Source organism: Lepidochelys kempii, chromosome 10 (genome assembly GCF_965140265.1).
Source record: "Lepidochelys kempii isolate rLepKem1 chromosome 10, rLepKem1.hap2, whole genome shotgun sequence".
Classification (NCBI taxonomy): Eukaryota; Metazoa; Chordata; order Testudines; family Cheloniidae; genus Lepidochelys; species Lepidochelys kempii.
In genome coordinates this window covers 36,418,549-36,440,729 of record NC_133265.1, presented here as the reverse complement: position 1 = coordinate 36,440,729, position 22,181 = coordinate 36,418,549, and the positions used below count along the sequence as shown (strand labels likewise).

Genomic DNA, 22,181 nt, shown 5'->3' with positions numbered 1-22,181 from the left:
CCTGGATCAGTGCCACAGGCCCTGTAGTCTGAGGTTCTGGAGGAGTCACACGCCTGTCCCAGCTAGTGCAGACAGGATTTTGTTTTATGTTTTTGGACAGCCAAGGCTTGATCTAAAACCCACTGAAGTCAATGGCATAGCACCACTTGACTTCAATGGCTTCGGACCAGACCCCATGTCCATTTCCTATATTATGGCAATCCAGTTTTTATTTTAAATGCATAAATGTCAACAGTTTCCAGGTGTGTTTAACAGGATCATGTAATCCTTTCCATCTTCCATGTAATGCTCTTGAATACAATTGCCACACAAAAGCATAACTTGGTTATAAGTAGAGTTTTGCCATCTAGTGGATTGTTATAAAATTGCATCCAATGATAAATCTCAACCAGACAGCAAATGTGGCCTTTATCTGTGCCATAATGGCACACTGTATCAAGACGTACTCCATAACTTTCCCTGCCTCGCTACTTGCCCTCCACCCCTACATCCTTTAACCGAAACTACCATTTAACTTTTATCATAAGAAATCCATGTCAATAGCTCTGCCAATCAAAAAATGTCATTCATCTATAACTTATTTCAGCCAAAAACCTCTTCAGGGATAATTGTAGATTGCGCCAAAACCAGAATTTTAGAAGGTCTCACAATTCCAAGTTAAGGCCTTACTTGGCCAGCAAACAACACCACTGGAAACTGTGCATAAGCAAATTGCAGTTTTACTGAGAAAAGCAGCTGTGTCAGAGTGGCACCTTCTTGCTCCACCCATCTGCCCTGACCCCTTCCCCGCCCACCCCAAGTGTGTTCACATCTGCTGACTTTGCTGACTAAAGTAAGTTTTAACTACTTATTACTCCTGTTAACACTGCAGAATCCATATCGTCATGAGACAGTAAGCTGGATTCTATCTAGGCACATGCATCACTAGCAGAATGGCTAACAGAGTTCTGATTGCTACTGTCTTTAGTTATTGTTACTGTCTTTATTGTTACTGATGCACAAGCCAGGAAGAACCCAGCATGACTCTCAGATCCCAGAGTGGGCTTGCAGTGCTAGGAGTTAGCAGAAACAATTTTTATACTATACCAGAGCAGACTTGATCTGGAATCCTAAAATGGTAATAAATATGGAACCCCCACAATGGTCAGTGTTGCCAACTCATGTGATTTTATTGTGAATCTCATGATATTTTGTGGTTCTCTTAAAGACCCAACTCTTGGAGCCATGTGATTATGTCAGAATCCAACCTTTCCTTTTACACACACAAAAAAAGTCTCCAGCCTTTATGGTGCAGAGAAATCTTGAAAATGTGAACTCTGAGGGTTCAAATACTAAAAGGCAAAGAAAAGGAACCTAACATTTATTGTTTTTAAAAATCTCATGATTTTTCAGCCTATCAGGACTTTTTGTTGGGCCTGACTCATAGTTTTTGAATGCTTGCAGTAGGCCAGACTGAACAGCCAGCATTAGTCACTATTTGGACTAGCACTGCACTTCACCGCGTGCCCCTCCATAATAACAAACACATTTCTAATAAAAACCCAGCAGCAAACTGCTATACAGAGCGACTGTGCTAGGAGGTGAAACCCGGTCCCCTCGAGTCTTAAACCCACCTTCCGTAGGCCAGAAAAGAGGGCTCTGAAGAAGATAAGTAACTAATTTATAGCTGGCTCAGTTTCATGAGCTTAAGGCACAGAGGTCAAGGGAGCTTAGAATCAGGGACAGAACAAGGCTTCTTCCTGTCTCTAGTATTCTGATGCAGACTGAGGGGTGCAAATGCAGTTCACAAACCAGAGTTCCTCCTTTGCGGTTCTGAAGAACCCACTGAGTTCTGCCCCCTGCTCTATTAGCACAGAGCCCTCTAGCAGCTCTTCCAGGGCTCCCTGGTCACTGATGTACAGCTGATTGTAGGGGTGGCCCTGAAGCATCCCTTACCCAACGTTGTATTCAGCATAGCCACTCTGATTGCCACGGTTTCATTGTTAGCCGTGCAGCCACTACACCTGGATGCAGCATGAGGCCCTAAAGAAGTTTTGCCTTTTCCAGACATCCCCAATTCATTTGATTTGCAACAGAGAAGGGGCATGCTGCTCCCAGCCGTTGCTGTAGCGACTCAGACTCAGACCCTCCAAGGTATTTAGGCACCTAACGCCCATAGAAATCAATGGGAGTTAACTCTTTTACTTCTGACACCATGTTAAGAGCCAATGGAAAGAGCTGCGCCAAGTGCAATGCACAAAAGCAGTCCTACAAAACCCAGAAGCTACGCTACATATTCTTGTGGGCCATCTCCTGGCACCTTCTTGACTAATTATTTACATATAGACAGACCCAGAGCACTCCCGTAATCGGTGAGGGCACAGTTTGGATCCTCTAGTTATTCATTCAGATTAGAGCGAGAAAGGGCACTCTCACTCAACGAGGATACAGAGCTGTGAGGGAGCTGCTTACCAAAACCAGAGGTGGACTGGGGAGCTCCCTCTCTGCTTTTAGGAAAGGATAGAGAACTGGGCTCTCTGCTGCTCCTTCTTGCTTTAACCTCTGGCACTTTCTCCACCAAGCATGATGGGGTGCATGCTCTAAGACCATTAGATGGGAACAGCAGTCGTAGATTGATTCCACAGCCTAGCAGTAGCATTCCTTCATCATGGCATTTCCTGAGCACCAGGCCCAGTTCTGGGTCGGAGCTCTAGGAAGAGGATTTTAGCCCAGAGAGCACATATTACGATGCCGCGGAGAAAGCTGCTCTAACAGTCACTGAAACATAGCAAATAGTGGTATTGAAGGGAACAAAACTGCCCTCTCCTGGCTTGGCTTGATTGGCTTTGAGAGACGTAGGGAGCCATATTCTGAGTGGAGCGTGGCTTGAGCCAGAGATCCCTTCTTTGACATGATGCCTGCAAAACTAGCTTGTCAATGGTTAGGCTGCTGGTGTGTTGAGACCATGGCCCATCCTGGGGATCAATACTGTTGTGTAGTTTCATTGTGCTCCCCATCTGTCTGTATCCATATGTTGTTGTCTTGGGTCTTACAGTTAAATTGTCAGTTTGCTAGGCAAGGACCAGCTTTTTGTTCTGTGTACATACAGCACCTAAAGCCCTGGGTCATGTCTGAAGCTCCTAGGTGCTGCCATAATACAAATAAATAATAATAATAAATAGCAGCTGGGGTACAACAGGACAGCTTTGCTGAATGCAGGGGCTGGGGGTATTTCGGAGATCCTGTGCAAGGGGTGCAGCAAAGCCTGGCTTTCTGAATTCCCCCTGGGGGGCCTGTGCAGTAGCTCTTTGGGCACAGGGCAGCTGCTGGTGGTTTGCGTACTGGGAATCCTGCTGCCTTTCAGTGATGTGTCCCTGGGCTGGCTGTGCTGGAGGGTTGGCTCTTTCGCATGGGATCTAACAGTCAGTGTTCCCTCTAATTTTTCCCAACCATGTGCGGAATGAATTTTGTTATGTGCACCAATATGACACATCACCTCCATATTGTGCACATAACAAAATTAATGTGGTAGGGTGGGGCTGAGGAGTTTGGAGTGCGAGGGAGCTCACTGCTGAGGCAGAGGGTTGGAGTGCGGGGGGATAAGGGCTCCAGGCTCTGGGGTGGGGACAGGAATGAGGGGCTCAGGGTTGGGGTGTGTGGGTGAGGGCTCCAGCTGGAGGTGTGGACTCTGGGGCAGGGCTGGGGATGTGGGGTTTGGAGTGCAGTGGGGCTCCCCAGGGCTACAGTGGGGAGAGAGGTCTCCCCCCCAGCTCTCTTTCTCTGCAGCAGCACGTGGGTTGGCGGTGTAGGGGGAGAGGCGCCTCTCCCCCAGCCATGGCAGGTCCAGGCCAGGCTGGGTCAGAGGCGCCACGGCAGGTCCAGGGCTTGGGGAGAGGCATCTCTCCCTGCTGCAGCCCTGAGCGTCTGTGCGGCACTTAATAAGCAGCTGCACAGCTGCGCAACTTACAGGGAATTTAGCTCACAGTGTATGGCAAATGCCTGGCCCTCTTGTGGGAACCAGACAGCCCCGCTGGGCTGTATCAGGATGGGGTAGCCCTGCCATGCTGTTTCCGGGCTGGTGCAGGTGGTGCCAGGGCTCCAGCATCATTACTGCACGGAAACAGACTTCTGATCTGGTGCTACTCAGGGCTTGTCTACAAGGAAACTCTCAGGAAAATTAATCCCAACTAACTAGAGGTGTAAATTTAAAGCAGATTAGTTAAACTGTATTAAACCCAATAATGAATTAAGCTAAATATGAATTAAGACCTCTTTAATTCCAAATAAGAGCACCTACACAGGGCTTTAATGTGGTTTAACCAACCCATTTTAAAATTCACACCCTTAGGCCACGTCTACACTACAAAATTATGTTGACCAACTTACATTGGCATAAAGCCACCTCATCCATTAAATTGCTCATGTGTGCTTGGCTCCTACTGTCAATGGTGTGATCTCACCAGGAGTGCTTGCTTCCATTGTACTGCCAGCGTAGAGTATTGTGAACTCCTGAAAGCTAGTAACAGTCGACGTAAGCAACACACTTTACACCAATTTTTTTCCGGTCACGCCCTCCTTACCTGTAATGGAAACTGTCTGTGCCACCCTCCACGGGAACAGTGGTTGGGAGCCATGGTTGGGGCCCAGAGCAGAGGCCGGGGCTGCCGCCAGGAGTGGAGTTGGGCCCGGGACCGGAGCTGCAGCTGGGAGTGGAGCTGGAGCAGAGCTAGGGACAGAAAGGGGCTGGATGGCGCTGACTTCCTGCCCCCTGTCGGGGCTGACCTGGGCCCCACCGCAGCCCTCGGACATTCCTCCGCACCCCCCAGTTAGGGCGACGCAGTGTCAGTGTAGACCAGTGGTCCCCAAACTAGATCGACATTGGCTCTACGCTGCGGGGCAGGCAAGGGAGTTGATACTGGGGCTCAGAGGTATTTATAGTGGCTGCCACGACCACAAGACAGCTTACATCAACCTAACCTGTAGCGCAGTAAATTCGGAGTCACTCCCCTACGTGTGGGGTGACCAGACAGAAAATGTGAAAAATCGGTACAGGGGGTCATAGGAGCCTAGATAAGAAAAAGACCCAAAAATCGGGACTCTCCCTATAAAATCGGGACATCTGGTCACCCTACCTACGGCCCCCGTGTAGACGTACCCTGGGTGGATCCCCGTGACACCACGCTGCAGGACGGTGACCCTGACCCTGCCGCCGGGCCAAGCCCCCTGCTCCCCGCGGCTCCGGCTGAGCTGGCCCCCGCCCCGGCAGCGCGCCGCTGGGGCCCGGCCTGCGCTAGGTGGCGCTGGCCCGGCGGGGCGGGGCTTGCGACGGCGGCAGTTTGCAGGAAGCGGCGGGGAGCGCGAGGGGTGACCCGCGCCCGACCCGGCTCCGCCCGGCCTCCCCCGCAGCATGGTGCCGGCCAGCCGTGCCCGCAGGTAGGGGCGTGTGCGGCCCCGCACAGCTGGCGCCCCGCACTCCGGGCCGCCTCTCCTCCCTAGCGTTGTGGGCAGGGCCGGGCCTCGGTGTGAGGTTCGCTGGGTGAGGGTGAGGGTGAGGGTGGGGCGAGCTGGCTGGGGTCCCCAAGGGAGCGGTATAAGGGGGGTGGTGGGAGTGGGGCTGGCAGGCTCCTGGGGGGGCAGCTGGGGTCCCCCATGGAGAGTGGGGGATGGGCCGATGTAGATTGAATCGGGATGGAGCGTTCTTGCTGCACCAGGAAGGAGGAGGGGGGCCTTGGGGATCTGCGCACCCAAGCGGGGATATGGGGGGGGGGGGGAAAGAGCTGCCTCTGCTTATACTATAGCTGTATTCCTCCTCCGTTAATCCCTGTGGAGGTCCCCGCAGGGGAGGCGCAAACTCCTCTCCCCCCTCCCCTCCCCTCGCATTTGAAGGCTTATAGCAAAAGCCTTGCTCTCGTCTCCCCCTCACTCAGTATTGCTATCCCCAAACGCTGAAATGCCATGAGCCAGGCCTCAAAATCATGCGACTGGCTTAAAAATACAGAATTTGGGGTTCTTTGCCCTCTGGTCACATTTCCAAACTCCTCTCCACACCTCTGAAGATGAGAACCTTTTTAAAAAGGAAAGCTGTAATTCTACTCCGAGACAGTAGGGCCTCACCAGAGAAGGGGGAGGGCTGTATTATATTGCAGCTGGAGTGGAGTCCTTTGTATCCAAAGAATTAACGAATAGTGCGTGCTGATAGAGCCAGATGTTGCAGCCCTTCCTCGCTCAGTAGGACTACGGGTACGGGGTGGAGAAGGGCTGCCTGGGGAAGCCTTAGTCCAGGGGTCTCAAGCTCAATTTACCCTAGGGCCAGTACCAGTCCTCAAATCCTCCCAGCAGGCCAATAGTGTCACTCATGCCACCCAGAACCTGCCCCCCAAAAAAAGTCTGCTCCTCACCTGCCTAAGGCTCTGGGAGGGAGTTTGGGTGGGGGGTAGGTCTGGGGTAGGGGATTGGGGTGCAGGCTCTGGGAGGGAGCTTGGGTGCAGAAGGGGCGAGAGGTTGGGGAGGAGGTGGAGGCTCTGGGAGGGAGTTTAGGGGTGGGAAGGGAGTAGGGGTGCAGCACTTACCTGGGGCTCCGGGGTGGGGTGGGCTGGGGAGCCTCTGTGCCTACTGCCCCCAGGCACTGCCCCTGCAGCTTCCCATTGGCCGCAGGGGCAGTACATGGAGGCATAGCACCGTCACAGGGAGGGGCTAGCAGATGCTGCTCGGCATTGCTGGGGCCCCGGGCCATTTTAAATTGCCTGGTGGGGGGAGCACCTGGGGGCAGCAGGTGGGGCCAAGGAAGAGACCCAGCCCCAAAACTGCTGGAGGCCTGCGGGCCATGAGTTTGAGACCCCTGCCTTAGAGGCAGTGTTCCTAGTTGTTATAGCAGTGTGTTGCAAGCCAGGACTCCTGGGTTTTATTCCTGATCCTTCCAGTGGCCCTGAGAGATTCAGAGATGTACCAAAGATCACACACTGCCTCAGAGGTTGAATTCAGGTTCATACAGTCCTTGGAGAGGAGCAAAGCACTGTTGTTAGGGATAAAATGTTTTGTATTTGTGTTCAATCCACCCAGAAGGACTGCCAGTCCAATGTTTCCCCAAATGCCTAAGCTGGGGTGGATGCAGATAGGTTAAAATCTCGCCCTGCTGGTAAGGCAGCATGCAAAGCAGGAGGCAATGGCATTTGTCATGCAATAGGATGAAAGGAAAATCTAACTGTGGTTCCATTTCCAGGCTGGTTTCCATTCTCAGTCAGGCCCTGGAAGACTGTGCTGAGCAAAAGAAGAAGTTAGAGGACAATCTAACCCTATGTCGGGCCCTTCTTGGAGACTGGTGAGTCGTCAGTTGGTGGTAAAAGATGACTGAAAAGCTGCTCAAGATACTTGCATTGCTCAATGTCTTGTAGAGGTAAGGAGGGAGCATAGCCTAGTGTCTAAAACTCAGGAGCAGGAGTTGGGAGAGCTGGATTTTATTCCCAACTCTGCCATCAAGACTCTGGGTGGTAACTAATTGTGTTTCACTGGTATACTGATTCTGATGTCATAATGCTAATAGCTTTCTGGTTGTCCAGAGAGTCTTTTAGAAGAACAGGGCAGACCTTGATGTCTAATGTAAGAATACAAGCTGAAAAAAAAATTCTTAGAGAAGTTCATAAAGGGGTGGGGTTGTTTGTCCATCATAAACAAGGAAGAAAAAGAAAGTGGGCACAAACCTACTTCCTTCTTCCCTTAGTGGGTCCCCTTTGGTGTCCCAGATCATGGCAGGGTGTGCAAGTCTTGTGGTCGTGAATCCTTTGTTCTTGTGCATATTCTTTCACAAGCTGCTTTTAAAAAAAAAATCCTCAGCATTCCAATGCTGATTTCCCAGCATTCTGACTTCCTGTTAATGGGGTGCAGCCTTGTGCTCGTCATGCAGCCAATAATAAAACCCTTTTATTTGCTCCAGTACCAGGTAATTCCCTGCTCAAGAGCTGTGCTTTTCTGTTTCCATGGATGAGCTTTTTGTGCTTGTGAAGGGATTGGTCTGTATTGCTGGCCTGAATGAAGCTTTAGGCAAATATCTCCCGCCCCAGTCCTGACCTGAAGCACCTCCTGCTGTTTGTGTCTTTTCTCACCCCGAGCTCTGCCAATGCAATACTGTCCAGTGAACGGTGCCTCCCTGCGTTCTTACTTGGTGGGAGGGATGCAGGAGAGAAGGGGGGACTGACTAAAGGGTTGTGTGTGTGCTCTGGGCTGTCTAGTGTCCCCTGAAATTCTCCTGCTGGCCAGGCCCTGCTCGAAGGATAGGGGGCACTTGGGTGAGCTATCGTTAACCCTGGCTGTCAGAGTACAGTCACACCCTTCATGTGTTCTGTCTGTGTTTCCTCCTCCCCAGGAAGGTGCAAACTCCTGAGCGTCCAAAGCCGGAGAATGGCCCAAAGGGTGACCAAGGTGAGGCTTTTTTTCTTGCCGTCTCTGTGTTCCGTCTGTGCTCAGTCTGGCCGTTGATGATCTAAGCTGCTTCCTGGGAATTCCCTCTGATGTTCCCTGCTAACAAGGGGCCTGATTCTCTTCTGTGCCTCTGCTGATTTCCATGGATTTAATCTGGATTTACACCTTGGTAACTGAGAGCAGAATCCAGCTAAGGGTCTTGCCACCACATCTGCAAGCCTGAAAGGGATGTCTGTGAACGTCACCTGTTTGTGGAAGGGTTGGTCACTGCGGAGAGATGTCAGGTCCTGCACGGTTGCCATCCATCCTGACTCTTTCAGGAGTTTGCCAAGCAGAGACTGCAGGAGTGTAGTGAAAAGTCCCTCTGCTTCCTTGTTATAGATGATGGCTCCTCTGAGAAATGCAGAGGGGTGAGCCAGTGTAGTGAGGAATGGGGAAGGAAGGGGCTTGTTCAATATGGCTTCCTGATACACCTTCTGCTCTTGTAGAGAGTGAGCCTTCACCCAAGGAACTGGAGGAGCTGGAGCTGCTGAACAGAGCCCTTGAGAAAGCATTAAGAGTCCGGAAAAGCACCCTGCGAAATCCTTCGGAGGCCCTAGGAGAAGGAAAGAAGGCAGCAGAGAAGAAACCTGCTACCAGCGCTGTTAGAACGCAGCAGGCACCCTTGTCTAAAGAGAGTGTCCCTAACACCATCAAGGAGACATCTGTGTGCAAAAAGGCTGTCTCATCCAAAAAGCTCTCTGCTTATATGCTGAAAGCTCCCTACAGGACTGATCCTGTGAAAGCACCAACCAGCCAGAGCTCCAGGGCTCCAAAGGTGGCTGGGAAGGGCTCCACTAAAGGGGCTGCTCTCCAACAAGCGAGGAAGACCGTGCCAGCTGCCAGTGTGAGTCAGCAAGAGTCAGAACCATCTGGCTCACCCAGATCTCCCCTGCAGCAGAGCTCTTCTTCCTTTGGAGGCTCTGCTAGTGCCGAAAACTCGGTAGCTGTCATCCTACAGGGAGTCGAACCAGAGAATGACTGTCCTGGTTCCTTGGCAGAGTCTCCAGTGACACAGAGCCATACAGTAGGAGATATCCCTGTGGGGAGTACCATGGCCCGCGCATTCACCCTCCAGGAAAAGGGGTACGTTCTCATCAGCAGGCACCAGGAATCTTAGTTTGTTCAGTATTCAAACTCCATTTCTCTTTTTAGCTCATCCCCACAGGAGCTGATCTTTCCCAGCATTCACCGGAGCCTAGTTCTGTGTCATTGCTGCCCCCAGTGTTGCCTTTAGAATTACCAAGGAGACCCCTATTTTAGATGCTTATAACTAGGCTTGGCAGAATTTAGTTTTTGTTGTTTTTATAATTTTGATGAATAATACCAATGTTTATTTTGAAGATTTTTTTTATTTTTCTTGACTTAATTTTGTGCAACTGTGAAAATTTATGGGTTTCAAACTTTTTTTAAAATTTATCAATTTAAATTTTCACAATTGTGGGAAATTATTGGGGGGGGGGTCAAACTAATTGTTTTATGAAGGAAGATACTGAGATTCAAAAGGTTAAAGCTTTATAATAGTTAAAACACAAATTGTCAAATCACATGTCAAAATATACAAAGGAAGCAGCCATCAATCTAACTCTAATAAGTTCTCAAGTAGGATTTTTCTTACTTTGCCTAGCTGTAAATTTCTGTTATGGATGGAAGTGTTTTTTCACTGATTTGAATGTCTATGGTGAAATCGACCTGTATTGACATTTACCGATTAAAAAGTGAATCCTTCCAAGCCTAGGTATAACTTTAACCAAATTTAATAAAAATAACCCCTTGGATTGATGTTTCTTAGACCAGCTGTGACTGTTTTGCAAAGTTTGCTTAGTAAAATTCCCTTGGACCTTTGTTTTATTTTAGATCCTATTTTTTTTTTGGCAGTTAAGTGTTTTGAATGCCATATTTTATACTCCCCAAAAATGGCTTCACACTTAGCAAAGCTGACATAGACTTAATCCCAATAAGGATGGTGCCTTTGATGTATTGCAAAAACATATGATTAATGAAGAGCATCCTGACCTGTACAGAGGTGTTTCTCTTAAGAATACGCTACAGTGACCACTACAGCCTGGGAAGATTCTACCTGGATTTAACATATTCTTCTAAGTCACTTAGGTGCTTTGGAAAATTTTGGCCAATAAGAACACTGTCAGATAATAGCAGACTGGCTTTGAAATCAAATCAATCAGTGTCTTATTTTAATACAGTGATACTCAGACTGAGGCTCATGAGCTGGAAGTGGCTCTTTAATGTGTCTCCCTGTGGCTCTTTGCAGCATGTGATTTTAAAACACTGTGTGATAGGTTAATAACTTGGATTGGTTAATAATTAAATCATGATTCTTTTACTATGTTAACCAATTGTAGTTGATAAAATAATACTTGATCATTCATTTTGCTGTGAGAATAATATATATAAAAAATAGTAAATGAACCAATGGAGTCACACAGCTGTGGCTCATTTGGGTAATGTTGATCAGTAGTTTGGCCCCTGATACACTGAGGTCTGAGTATCACTGTTTTAATATATAACTTTTTTTTTAAAGGGAATTACAAAAACTGTTATTGGAGCAATGCAGTTCAGATGTGACTTGCACCCAAGCCAGGAAATGCAGCTATGAGTTCTGCTGCTGCTACAGTTTAGCTGCCTCATGTGTCTGCATGAAGGCAAAAGATAACACCGTTCACATAGCAATGCAGTGTGCACAAGGAGACCTAGTTTTGCTGGGGGAACCAGAATTTGAATATGCCAATTTATTTGTTTAAAATCCTCGTTAATGCAACACTGCAGTGCTTACTGGGTGCGCAGGTGCTTAGTTAGCTCTAAACTAACTGGCAGCCCAGGTTTTTGCAAAAGTAATTTGAGGGATTCCACTCCACAATTCAGCGCCCCCAGTCTCTGCCATGAGGAAGGGAAAGATAAAATGCCCCCCATTTCTCTTCCACTTCTTCACATGTCCCTGATGCTGCCTTGGAGCAATGCTGCTGGGGCTGCTGAGCCTCGCTAGGCACAGCCATGATGATTGTCATTAGTGAGAGATTTCACTGTGTCCATCCCTCATCAGCCTGCAGTGTCAGCTCCCTTTAGCTTGGGCAGCCTTAATCCTGCAGCTGCTGGTCTGCTGCCAAGATCCTGCTTCCAAGTCTGTGTTCCAGCTTGTGGGATGAGATTGCGATGGGGTTTGGACACATGCACAGAGCATTTCAGCTCCAGGTGGCCAGCCCCCCTCTCTCTCAGAGTGATGGTGATGGGTAGTCGTGGCTCTTCTCAGGCTGCTCAGTGGTCACTCTGAGCCGTGCAGTTCCCATTCCTTCAGGGCTCGCTGGAGATGGTTGATTGGGCAGCTTGGGGGATGCTTCTTCTGGCTGGTGCGGTAGTTGTTCGATGCATGGAGAGTTCAGTCTCCAGAGCAGTCAGGCTGGTGCCTGTCACCAGCACTAAATTCATTGCAAATTTAGACATCACTATCCTCAAATAAAAGATTAGGAACAGGGTGCAGTGTCCTGATCCTGCTCTGCTGCGCTTTGGCAGTCATTACTGAAGACTCTCTTCTTTGCAGGTCTTCGTTGAAGCTACCGCTTCCCTATAGGAAAGCCTATTCCAGGAACTCCAGGTAAAGCTATCACCACCAGCCCTACTTGGGATTCTTTCCTGGTGGCGGGGGAGGTGTAAAGGGAGTGGCCTGGGCTTTGCAGCCTGATGGAGAGGAAGCCTAAAAGATGCTGTAGCATTTGAGGGGCATTGGCAGAGCTGTGTGGAAAGCCTGAGACTGGAATAGCAGGGATTGCTGCAGATCAGACTTGAGGGACCTTGGCAGAGCTGTGCATGGGAGCTTGCATGGAGCCTGCCAGTGACGGTACGCTGTCGCTTCCAAGGGCACGAAAGCTTGCAAAATTCACCCCAACATTTTAAAAATATGAAGAATTCCAAGGAAAGTCATGGTCTTTAGCCTGTATATAACTTTACAGTGGTGCAACTGTATTTGCAAATACTCACCATGAAGTTAGAGACCATCCCCTGCCAGTCCCAGTGCTTTTGCTGGTCTGATTTTCAACATCCCAAACAATGGGGCTCTGACCCACTTCCTTTGGGAGATCATTCCACAGCTTAATAGAACCCACTGGGGTAACACCTGTCCTGATGCTCAGCATAAGTAGAACTCGAAGAGTCACTGAGTCCAGTCCCCTGTTGTTGCAGGCCACCTGTCATGTGAATCTGTGAATTTATCAACTTAAACTAGTTAGGTTGTTCCAGAAACCTGAGGGCTAGAAACCTTGTAATTTCCAATCTGAATTCAGAGCCAGATACACGTTTGTTCCTAACATTGCACCTAGCAAGTGTGTAGTGTCCCAAACAATTTCTCCCCTTCTTGGGAATTGGCACCTTTCAAATGCTTGCAGATTATCATCAAGCCACCTGCTAGTCATCTCTTAGCCAAGTACATAGATTTCTCTGATTTTTCTGTGCAATTTTAGTTCCTTTACTGCTTCTTTGAACTTACATGGCAAAGTGAAAATAACCTACCAGTTTAGCTCTGCGTTCCCGAAGTTCCCTTGCAGGGGAAATGCATCTAACAGGGTCTTAGCTATTTTTTCCTATTCCATTAACCTGGCTGTTTCTCATTATAACTTTCCTCTGAAAGCTGCAGTTTTAAAATGTTTCATCTTGACAGAGTTAAAACTTAATCTAGTAATGGGGCACACTAGCCCATGGGTCAGCCAGCCACATACTGGGTAGTTATTTTAAATGTACTGCTACTATCCCTCATTTTCTGCAGTAGGTTTCTGGAGCGTGGCTGAAATACTTAGTCTCATGTGGCCATATTCTTGTAGGTGGTTGGGTCAGTGCAGAATTATGGAGACCTTGTGCAAGTGGAACATATCCCACTGTCCGCTCTCCTCCCCCATTCTTTGTACAAGGCTCTGTGTTCCCAAGAGACCCCTTGAACACAAGATTCCCACCTGTCTGCCCACCTTGCTGATATCCATTTTAATGTTCCTGGAGCACCCTAGTGGAGGCGGCACCATCACACCTCTTCCCACACATGCTGTCCTGCCATAACATGCTGAATTAGAGAAACCCTGGAAATCTTTCATCTAAGGAGAAGCTGGTGGAAATCACACAGGTGCTCTGGGGAATATTGTGCCATGTACAGGAATATCTGTTGCCTCTGCGTGTATTAACACCACCCCCCCCCCGGTTTGTCTTGAATTTTCAGACTGTGGGAGAAGTGTCACCTGTGCCAAAGCAGCTCAGCCACAGCTGCTGCAAGGAGTCGCTTTCTAGAGAGAATGCAGGCGACCGTATCCTTTTTTACCTCTCCTGCCCCTTTAAATGATGGCATGCAGCCACATGGTGCAGCTTGATGGGCATCCTCTTCAAATCATCGGAGCGGTACCCTGTCTCCCAGGAGCTGTGCCTGTAACAAAAAGATTCCTGTCCAGAGCTCGTGGAAAGAGTTCCATTCCCACTGCAGATCTTCACTATTCGCGGAAACTTGGGTATTTTAATGGAGATGAACCAAGCCATTAGTAAACAACACATTTAGACATCCTTTCTCCCCCCACACCACCTCCATCCTCTACAGCATCATCTTGTGTGCTGCTTGCCCTTTACATCTGTCCTGGAATCCCAAAGAACTCAGCCCTGGGTGTGAGGGTGGTGACCGAAGGAAGGGGTTTGCCATGCTAGCACTTGGGTCTAAAGGAAATGCTCCTTAAACTGCTGTAAGTTTTGTTCCTCTGCACCAGCCTTTAGTCCTGCAGAGATAGAAGAGGGGGTGATGGTCCTGCGTGATGCATGTTCTCTCCTGAGCCAGTACATGGAAGCTGAGACCACAGGTAAGAAATGCACTAATGGTAGCTCAAATTATTTCCCCACCTGCCTGTGTCTTACCAGGTGTACTCAGCTGTCTGTGGCTTAAGGAGACCAGAGCAATGGAAGGGGCAGGTGATAGTCCCATTCACTGCTTTGGAGTAGTCAGATATGGTACCTATCACTTGCTGGTGTGGGGTTGGGAAGTAACAGAATTACTGAATCGTGATGTTTCTGTGTAACCTCATAGTTGCTAACTTTCCCCTCCAGGCTACCCAACTTGGGAGAGAGAGTATGAATGTCTCCTGACCCTGGAAGGCCTGCAAGACACAGCATCCCAGTGTCTGCACAAGCTACAGCTGCTGCGTGCAGGTGAGGCCAATATCTGCTATACTGGTCAAGTGTCTAAGCAGCCTGTCTTGTTTGAGCAATAGTTTGGTGCTTATGATTAGCTTGAGACCCATGTTATTAGATAAAATGTCAAAGATGCAGTTGAGGGAGGGGGAACTCATGGACTGAGTGTGTTAATATTACTGGTGGATTAAAGAGACTGGACTAGTATTATGGATATGATTTTGTCACAGTAAAATTATGCATAATTCACAGCACAGTCACAGTAAAAAGAAAATTAATTTCACGCTATGGTCACAGCAACAAAATAATTGTGTAATAAGGGAATGTGAACATAAATATGCATTTATTAACACGAACAGTGTAATGTTTCTGCTAAACAGAATTTAATGCAATATAGTTTTATTTTTTTTGCAAAAGTAAGCTATTTTGGAATTTTTTATTTTTGTACAATACTTTTTTCAAACAACCATAACAGGAAAGTGTTTGATTTTTCTAATAAAATAACTTTGTGATCCTTTTTGGTTAACTTCAATTTACACGCGGCTGTGATTTTGTTCCAAGTTATATACTGAGTGTGTCACTTTTGATGCGACATCTCTCATCCCTGAGCACATTATTAAAGATGAGAATGATCTTTCTGTGTCCACACTGTTGACTGGTGCTGCTAAGCATCACAGGGTAACCACTGCAAGAACTGGAAATCAGGGTTTCATGCTTCTCCAGACCTGTAAAATATCATCGCTGCTCAGTTCTTGAAATGCTTCTCAGTAAGCCCAATATACTCTATTTGCTGGAATATTGTCTACACACAGTGGGATATTTTCAAATGTCATGGCCTTAAAAATGTTTCGGTGTTTTGCTTGATGTAGCTGAAATACATTGCATGCCCTGAAAGAAGCGTTAGCGGATGGGCAAAAGTGGGAGATTGAGTAAGTTTCCATATACAACTTAATTTTGGTTTCAGAGTAGCAGCTGTGTTAGTTTGTATTCGCAAAAAGAAAAGGAGTACTTGTGGCACCTTAGAGACTAACAAATAAATTTGTTAGTCTCTAACTTAATTTTGAGCTTTCTAAAAGTGCAGTTTTTGTTGCTGGGTGTTGACAAGTTTCAGTGCAGCTCTTGGCCTCCAGCGCAAGATCGCACATGTCATTTCTTACTTGATGAGCATGAACTGTGGGCCCTTCGTAAATCATGAGAGTATTCATGATTTGGGATACAGTTTTCTTAAGAGCTTCCAATTCTTCAATAACTGCTTCAGATTGGCAGAGATCAACAATCTCTTCAACCTGAACTGCTCTGACCAGTCTCCTTTGTGTAAAAACAAAGCAAAACAAAAACCACACCCCACAAAATGTAATCCTCAGCATGTGCAAGGTTATAAAGACCTGCTTTTAACCAGCTGTTCCATCTGGTTATTACTGGGGCTGGTGGGATGCAAAGACTTTTCCCTTATTCCATTAAAAACACATGAAAGCGCGCTTTCCTTGCGGGATAAGCAGGTTTATTTCATTTACTTTTTAAAATATTTTCCTTCACAGTTTGCCAAAAGCTTAAGCAAATGTGCCATGCATGTCAGATGTACAGCATTTAAAAACAAAGGTTTCAAGTCTTGACCCCAAGCTTTCCCCATGTTTGTGGCATTATCTGTCACAACTGCAGTGCTGCAATCAAACGATATTGGGAATTTTTCAAGTTTCCCTTATTGCCTAGCTTGCCATTTTAAAATTAACTGCTTCCAGAACCTCACAATTCAGCAAAGACCCTTCCAGCTTGTTGTGTTCACCTTCAGCTGAAGTATCCACATTGTCACTGCTGGTTGGGAAGGGGAGGGCAAGAATATTAAGCCGATATCTGTCTTCAGCATCAGTAGTTTCATCTGGTACAATGCTGATTCCTTCAAAAGCTTGCAACTTTTCTTTTAATTCTTGAATGTCATAGTAAAAAAACCTTGGGTAAGTAAAACTTTTAAAAACTGGTCTCACTAGAGCAGGTTGCATATTAAAAATCTTCTCAGTGTTGGATTGTCAAGGGTAAGGAAAAGACTTCTGTTAATTTTAACAGCTCTGTAACTGTTTTCTGAAGTTTTGTGTTCTGTTTTCCTCCACTTCTAAGGCCCCTCATTTGTGCTTATGTGTTGCACTTTCCAGATGCTTGTCACAACTAGTTTTTTCTGGTAAAATCAAGCTGACATGTAAAATTTTTCTCCACTTTCATGAAATGTTTTGGGGTTTATCACTGCTCAATTTTGCCATTTTACTTGTATTTTGTTGCTGTTGTCCTGTTTACTGTTCAGGGGTTCATCTGTTCCAACCACTTTGACTCCTTCCCTGCTGCTGACGCTGCCAATAATTTTAAAGCCATGATCGCTTCCTGTTTACGCAAGTGTTCACTGTCTTCATGGTCAAGTTGAAATACATAGAAAAATTCACAGGTTCTATTACAGTGATGACCGCCTGTGACATCATTGTATCCTTATCATTAGTGGAGTCAAGGATTTAAATCTCTGGTCGCAATTGAAGCCATTGCAACAATTTGTCACAATCATTATCAGTCTCTGTTTAGAAAGGGCCTGGTACTGGACTAGTAAGGGAGGTTGCAAGTCAGGAGGGAGATGCACTGGCCACCGTGTGTAGCAGAAGCTTGGCCTGTGCCTGGTTGTATATAGAACTACCAGTCCAGCATTTTTTATTTTTATGAACACTGAATTCATCCAAAATTCTGGAAGAACAAATGGAAATTGCTGATTTTTATTTGTACCCTCCCGCCCCAACAGCTGCGGAGTCCCAGATGGCGGTATACCCAGCAGACTGTGCTCACAGAACGGGGACCTCCCCTGCAGATTGTGCTCCACTCAGAGGACGAAGATGTGGGGACACAGGTGTCCTGGCAACCCCTCTCCTTTTTTACTCCAGCTGCCAGGAGTTGAGGGACATGGCCACCTTGAAACTGCAGGTGGTGATGTTGCGCCAGCAAATCGACATACAGAAGGTAACTCAACAGCAGAAATACATGATGGGGGGCAGGAAACAGCAGCAGCACAATTAGCTCTAGTAGAAGCTTGTTCCCAAGCCCGGGGGTTTGCTCAGCATGTGCATGTCCTGTCACCCTCGGATTCATTTCAAAGATGCATTTGTTGTTAAGCCAAAAGGGACCATTGTGGTCATCCATTTAGCTCCTGTATAACCCAGGCCATAACTTCTGATTGAACTGGAACGTTAGAGAGAGGAGGTGGATGAGGCAATTATTGGACCAACTTCTGTTGTTGAGAGAGACAAGCTTTCGGGTTTACACAGAGCTCTCCGTTATGGTTGGAAAACTGTACTCAGACAGTCACAGCGAAGTTAAACAGATGGTTAGCATGAGTAGTTAACACGTATTTAAGGGGACCATTCAAGGCAATGTCCCGTTAACACCTCTCCAGTCGTTAACTACTTGTGCTAATGGGTTTTAGTCCATGAAAGCTTACGCTCAGATAAATTTGTTAGTCTCTAAGGTGCCACAAGTACTCCTCATTCTTTCTGCTGATACAGACTAACTCGGCTACCACTCTGAAACCTGTTCCACCTTGTGTTAGCTGTGACACTCAGAATACTGTACCTTTCCCAGGCCTGAAGAAGAGCTCTGTGTGAGCTCAAAAACTTCTCTCTTTCACAGGCAGAAGCTGGTCCAATAAAAGATATTACCTCTCCCACTTGTCTCTCTAATATCCTGGGACCAACACTGCAGGAACTAGACCATGTTTATTAGACTTTGTTCTTTTTTCAGTTTGTTGAGGGAGGGGTTTGGGTTTTGTTTTGTTTTGTTTTTTCTTAATACTTCTGTTGTCGGGAGAACATCATCCTAGTCTATTCTTTGTCACATTAATAGCTAGAGACCCGAATGGCAGCTGTTGCCTCAGTTGTGCACCTGTGTTATGATCTTCCCCTGTACTACCTATCAGCAGTCTAGCCCCTCCCGTGGGGCCAGAGAGGAGCACTATACTCACATTCCTTTGGTCTCAGGCTGCCCTGCTATTGACCTTGACATTGCTGGACCACAAATAAGAATGAGAAGAGAGATCAATCTCCACACCAGCTCAGAGCTGGGTGCCTTCAGCACAAAGGATTGCCCATTGCCCTGAATTATTTGCAGTGATTTAGCCGTACGGACTCAACTCCCCGGGTCTGAACTCTCACTTAGAACCTCCAGACTGGGCTAAGAGCCCTGCACCCAGAGGTGAAGTGTGGGGGTTTAGCCATTAAGTCATCCCCTGGTCATCCTACAGCTGCACTTTGACATGCCAGTCACCTGAGCTGAGTGAGGGACATGTTGGAAAAGAAACTCTAGCAGAGCAGGAAACCCTCATGAGCAAAGGGAGAGTTAGGCTATGTCTACACTTGCAGAGTTTTTGTGCTGTCAGTTTCAACAGGGATAGTGAACTGGTGAAGGAAGAGCACTGGTTTGTGTACTCACTTACTTCCAGAGGCATCAGAGAGTGTTTACATTTGCAGCACTTCCATCCCTGATGAGAGCAGCGCACTGAGGGCAGCTATCCCACGGTGCAGCTCTCTCCATTTTGATGATAGGTCTTGTGGGAAACGGTCAAGGGGGGTTGATCGCGGGTCCCTGCACAGCCTTCTCTCCCCAAACACTGATTAGATCCAGTAGCTCAGCATTGCTCCAAGCAGGGGATCATTTGCTCTGTGGAGCAGGCATTGTCACCTGGCCAGATAAGTGAGCACTTGCCAAGAAAACGGGAAGGGGAATTTCAAAGTCCTTGGGGCTTTACAGGGGGAGGGGTGGATGGCTGTTTACCTGGCATCAGAGCAGCAGAGCTGCTGGCCAGAGTGGTCACCAAGGCACTGTGGGATAGCCTGCGGAAGCTAAAAGTTCTGTAAACAGGAATAGCGTGTCTTCACTTGCACATCACCGCAAAAGCATCACCGGTAAGAGCTGTATGCCTCTCATGGAGGTGGTTTTCTTTTTGCAGTGAAACTTCTGAGTTTCACTGCAAAAAGTCATTGGCAAGTGTAGATGCTCCCAGGATTTTTGTGTAAAAAAGGGACTTTTTCCGCTTTAAATGGCAAGTGTAGACATGTCCTTATTGTTATCTAACTGCATGCCCTGGCTGTTGGCAAATCCCTCTGCACCTGCTGTCATACAATAGACCTTCCTGTGGTTAAGTCCTGTCTTTAACGTCAGGCCTCTGTTTATGGCCTGTCCCTGTGCCCTATCTAGAATGGTGGTTGAAACCTCCTGCCTAGATATCAGGGTGACCACTGGGGCTGGAACACTTGTTAAGGTGGGGATGCGGAAAGCCAGCTAATGAACCTGTGAACTGTGTGTATTCAAAAGCAATGTGAAAAAGCACGGTTCATACCACATGAGTGCAGCACAGCTCTGGGATTCTCAAGAATTGCACAATAATGCTAGCTTCGTTCTGACAGCACCAGCAAACTTTTCACCATGAAACCTGGGGGTGCCGCAGTACCTGCCGCACCCCACGTTCCCATGCCTATGCGGGTGACTGCCCTCTAAATAGATAGATGCTTTATGTAGGGTGAGTTCTGGAGTCCCGAGATTGGTGAAATACTTTGCAGAGGGTGAGTCAAATGAGTGCAACATAAACTGGCTCTTTCCAACCTGCCAGTGCCCACATGTCTGTGGCCCAGGCCTAACCATTTGCTGCTGGGGCCTAGGTGGTGGAAATGCCAGGAACTATAGAAATTAAAGAATCCTGTGGGGTCACATTGCCCTTCTGCCCAGTGAGGCAGGACTGTTTCCATATCTTCTTGGATATGTGAACTAGTCTAGTTTTAAATTAATCCAGTGGTAAGGGTGGAAGGGGGCTTCTGTCACCCCCTTTGGGAGAAGTGTGAACGCAGCTGTTGTTTTAGCACTTCCACAAGTACTTCAGACCTGCCATTTGCATAGCTTTGTACATGAGTGTATTCTGAAGCTCTTTCCAAAGGCTCAGACATTCCCATTGTAATGGGTGGAGGCTGAGACACAGAGGGTCAGTGACTTGTGGAGGGTCAGACAGCTCTGGAGGCCATTGTGTGGGAGTGGTATAGCCATATGTGGTGAAAGATAAGTAGCGTTATCTGTACTATGCTGCCCTACAAGGCGTGTTAGGGTAACTGTGGGTTACTCTGTGGTGCATCTCCAATGAGCAGAGAATGGACACTTTGATAGTTACATCTGACGAAAACAATCCATCCTTCGGCAATTTGGATATGATTACCCCTAATGCCCTGCCTAGCCTTTGCTGCTTCATACAACCACTGGGAGGTCCTAGAAACGTGCTCTGTCTTTCAACCTGCTGCTGCGTTGTTTGCTTCCACCCAGGTCTTGATAGCCGAGCTTCTCCCCATTCTGGAATCCAGGCTCCCTTGTGATGATTCTCCATCTCCTCTGTACCGTGCAGTTTACACCCAACTCTGTGAAGGAGGTGAGCGGTTCCCTGTGCTGATGAATGATGAGCTGCCAGACTGACCCTGCATCCAGCCTGCTGTCCTGCCGGCTGTCCCCAAGCCCAGAAATAAACTTTTCTTAGTAATTTTTTTCCCTCTGCCCACCTGACAAACAAAATTAAATTTCACGCTGGTTGCTAACTCCATTTCTTTCTTAAATCATCTTCTCTACCTGAGAGTTAAGGGGTACTGAAGACAAGGGCTTTGAAGTACCACTACCTGGGGCTTACCATCCAACAGGTTACCACGAATAGTACAGTCCTTGACCTGGATCACCTCCAACTGTGACCCTGTCTGCTCCAACTAGCTAAGAAGGGCTGAGCCACATGGGTGCTTAGATGGGAGATGTCCATGGAAAACTCAGGTGCTGCAGGCAGTAGAGAGGTTTGGGGTGCAGGAGGGGGATCAGGGCTGGGGAAGAGGGCTCTTGGGTGGGGCTGAGAATCAGGGGTTCAGGGTGCAGGAGTGGACTCAGGCTTGGGGCAGAGGGATGGGTGCAGGGGGTGAGGGCTCTGGCTAGAGGTGAAGACTCTGGGGTGGGGCTAGGGATGAGGGGGTTGGGCGTGTGGGCTGCCCCAGGGCTGTGGGTGGAGGGCGGGGGAGAGAGGACTCCCCCAGTTACTGTGTAAAACATGGAGCAGTTCTCGCTGCAGCAGCTTGGGGCAGGGGGGGAGAGGTGCCTCTCCCTGGCTGTGATGCTCCAGTGGGCCTGGGCCAGGCCCAGGGCGGGGCTACTCTCCCCCAGCTGTGGAAAGTACAGGCAGGGCAGGTCCATGCTGGGGGAGAGGCATCTCTCCTCCCCGCAGCCTTGAGCCCCTGTGTGGGGCTTAATAGGCAGCTGCATGGCCACGCAGCTTAGAGGGAACCTAGGTTGTGATAGTGGGAATTTTTGCTTGAGAGTCTCAAAGCATTTTACATAAATGGTCTCTTTCAGTCCCCATCATCCCTTGCTCAGTCCCCACCCCCTCCTTTCAGAAACCATTCCCCACACCATTATTTTATCCTTCTGTGACCATGGTCACTGGAGGGGCCACTGTGAGATTGCTCAATCAGAGCAAACGGCAAAGAATAGGGCAGACAATCTCCAAAATTGGCAGTTTATTCTTATAATTAAATTCACCCTGGCAGTAA

At 47.9% G+C, this 22,181-nt stretch overlaps 1 protein-coding gene across 2 annotated transcripts; it reads left to right on the top strand.

Moving 5' to 3' along the window:
• Window positions 1–5,291: 5,291 nt before the first annotated feature.
• On the top strand, window positions 5,292–21,196 carry TEDC2 (tubulin epsilon and delta complex 2). 2 transcript variants are annotated; one of them, XM_073362890.1, is made up of 10 exons: window positions 5,292–5,412; window positions 7,199–7,297; window positions 8,339–8,394; window positions 8,883–9,519; window positions 11,990–12,043; window positions 13,649–13,733; window positions 14,162–14,270; window positions 14,515–14,616; window positions 17,372–17,586; window positions 20,926–21,196. In XM_073362890.1, exons 1-10 carry the CDS (start codon window positions 5,387–5,389, stop codon window positions 21,070–21,072), a joined length of 1,530 nt encoding a protein of 509 aa, XP_073218991.1. In that variant the 5' UTR covers window positions 5,292–5,386; the 3' UTR covers window positions 21,073–21,196. The 2 variants fall into 2 exon arrangements, with proteins under 2 accessions (XP_073218991.1, XP_073218993.1); XM_073362892.1 differs by lacking the exon at window positions 11,990–12,043.
• The last annotated feature ends 985 nt before the right edge of the window (window positions 21,197–22,181 follow it).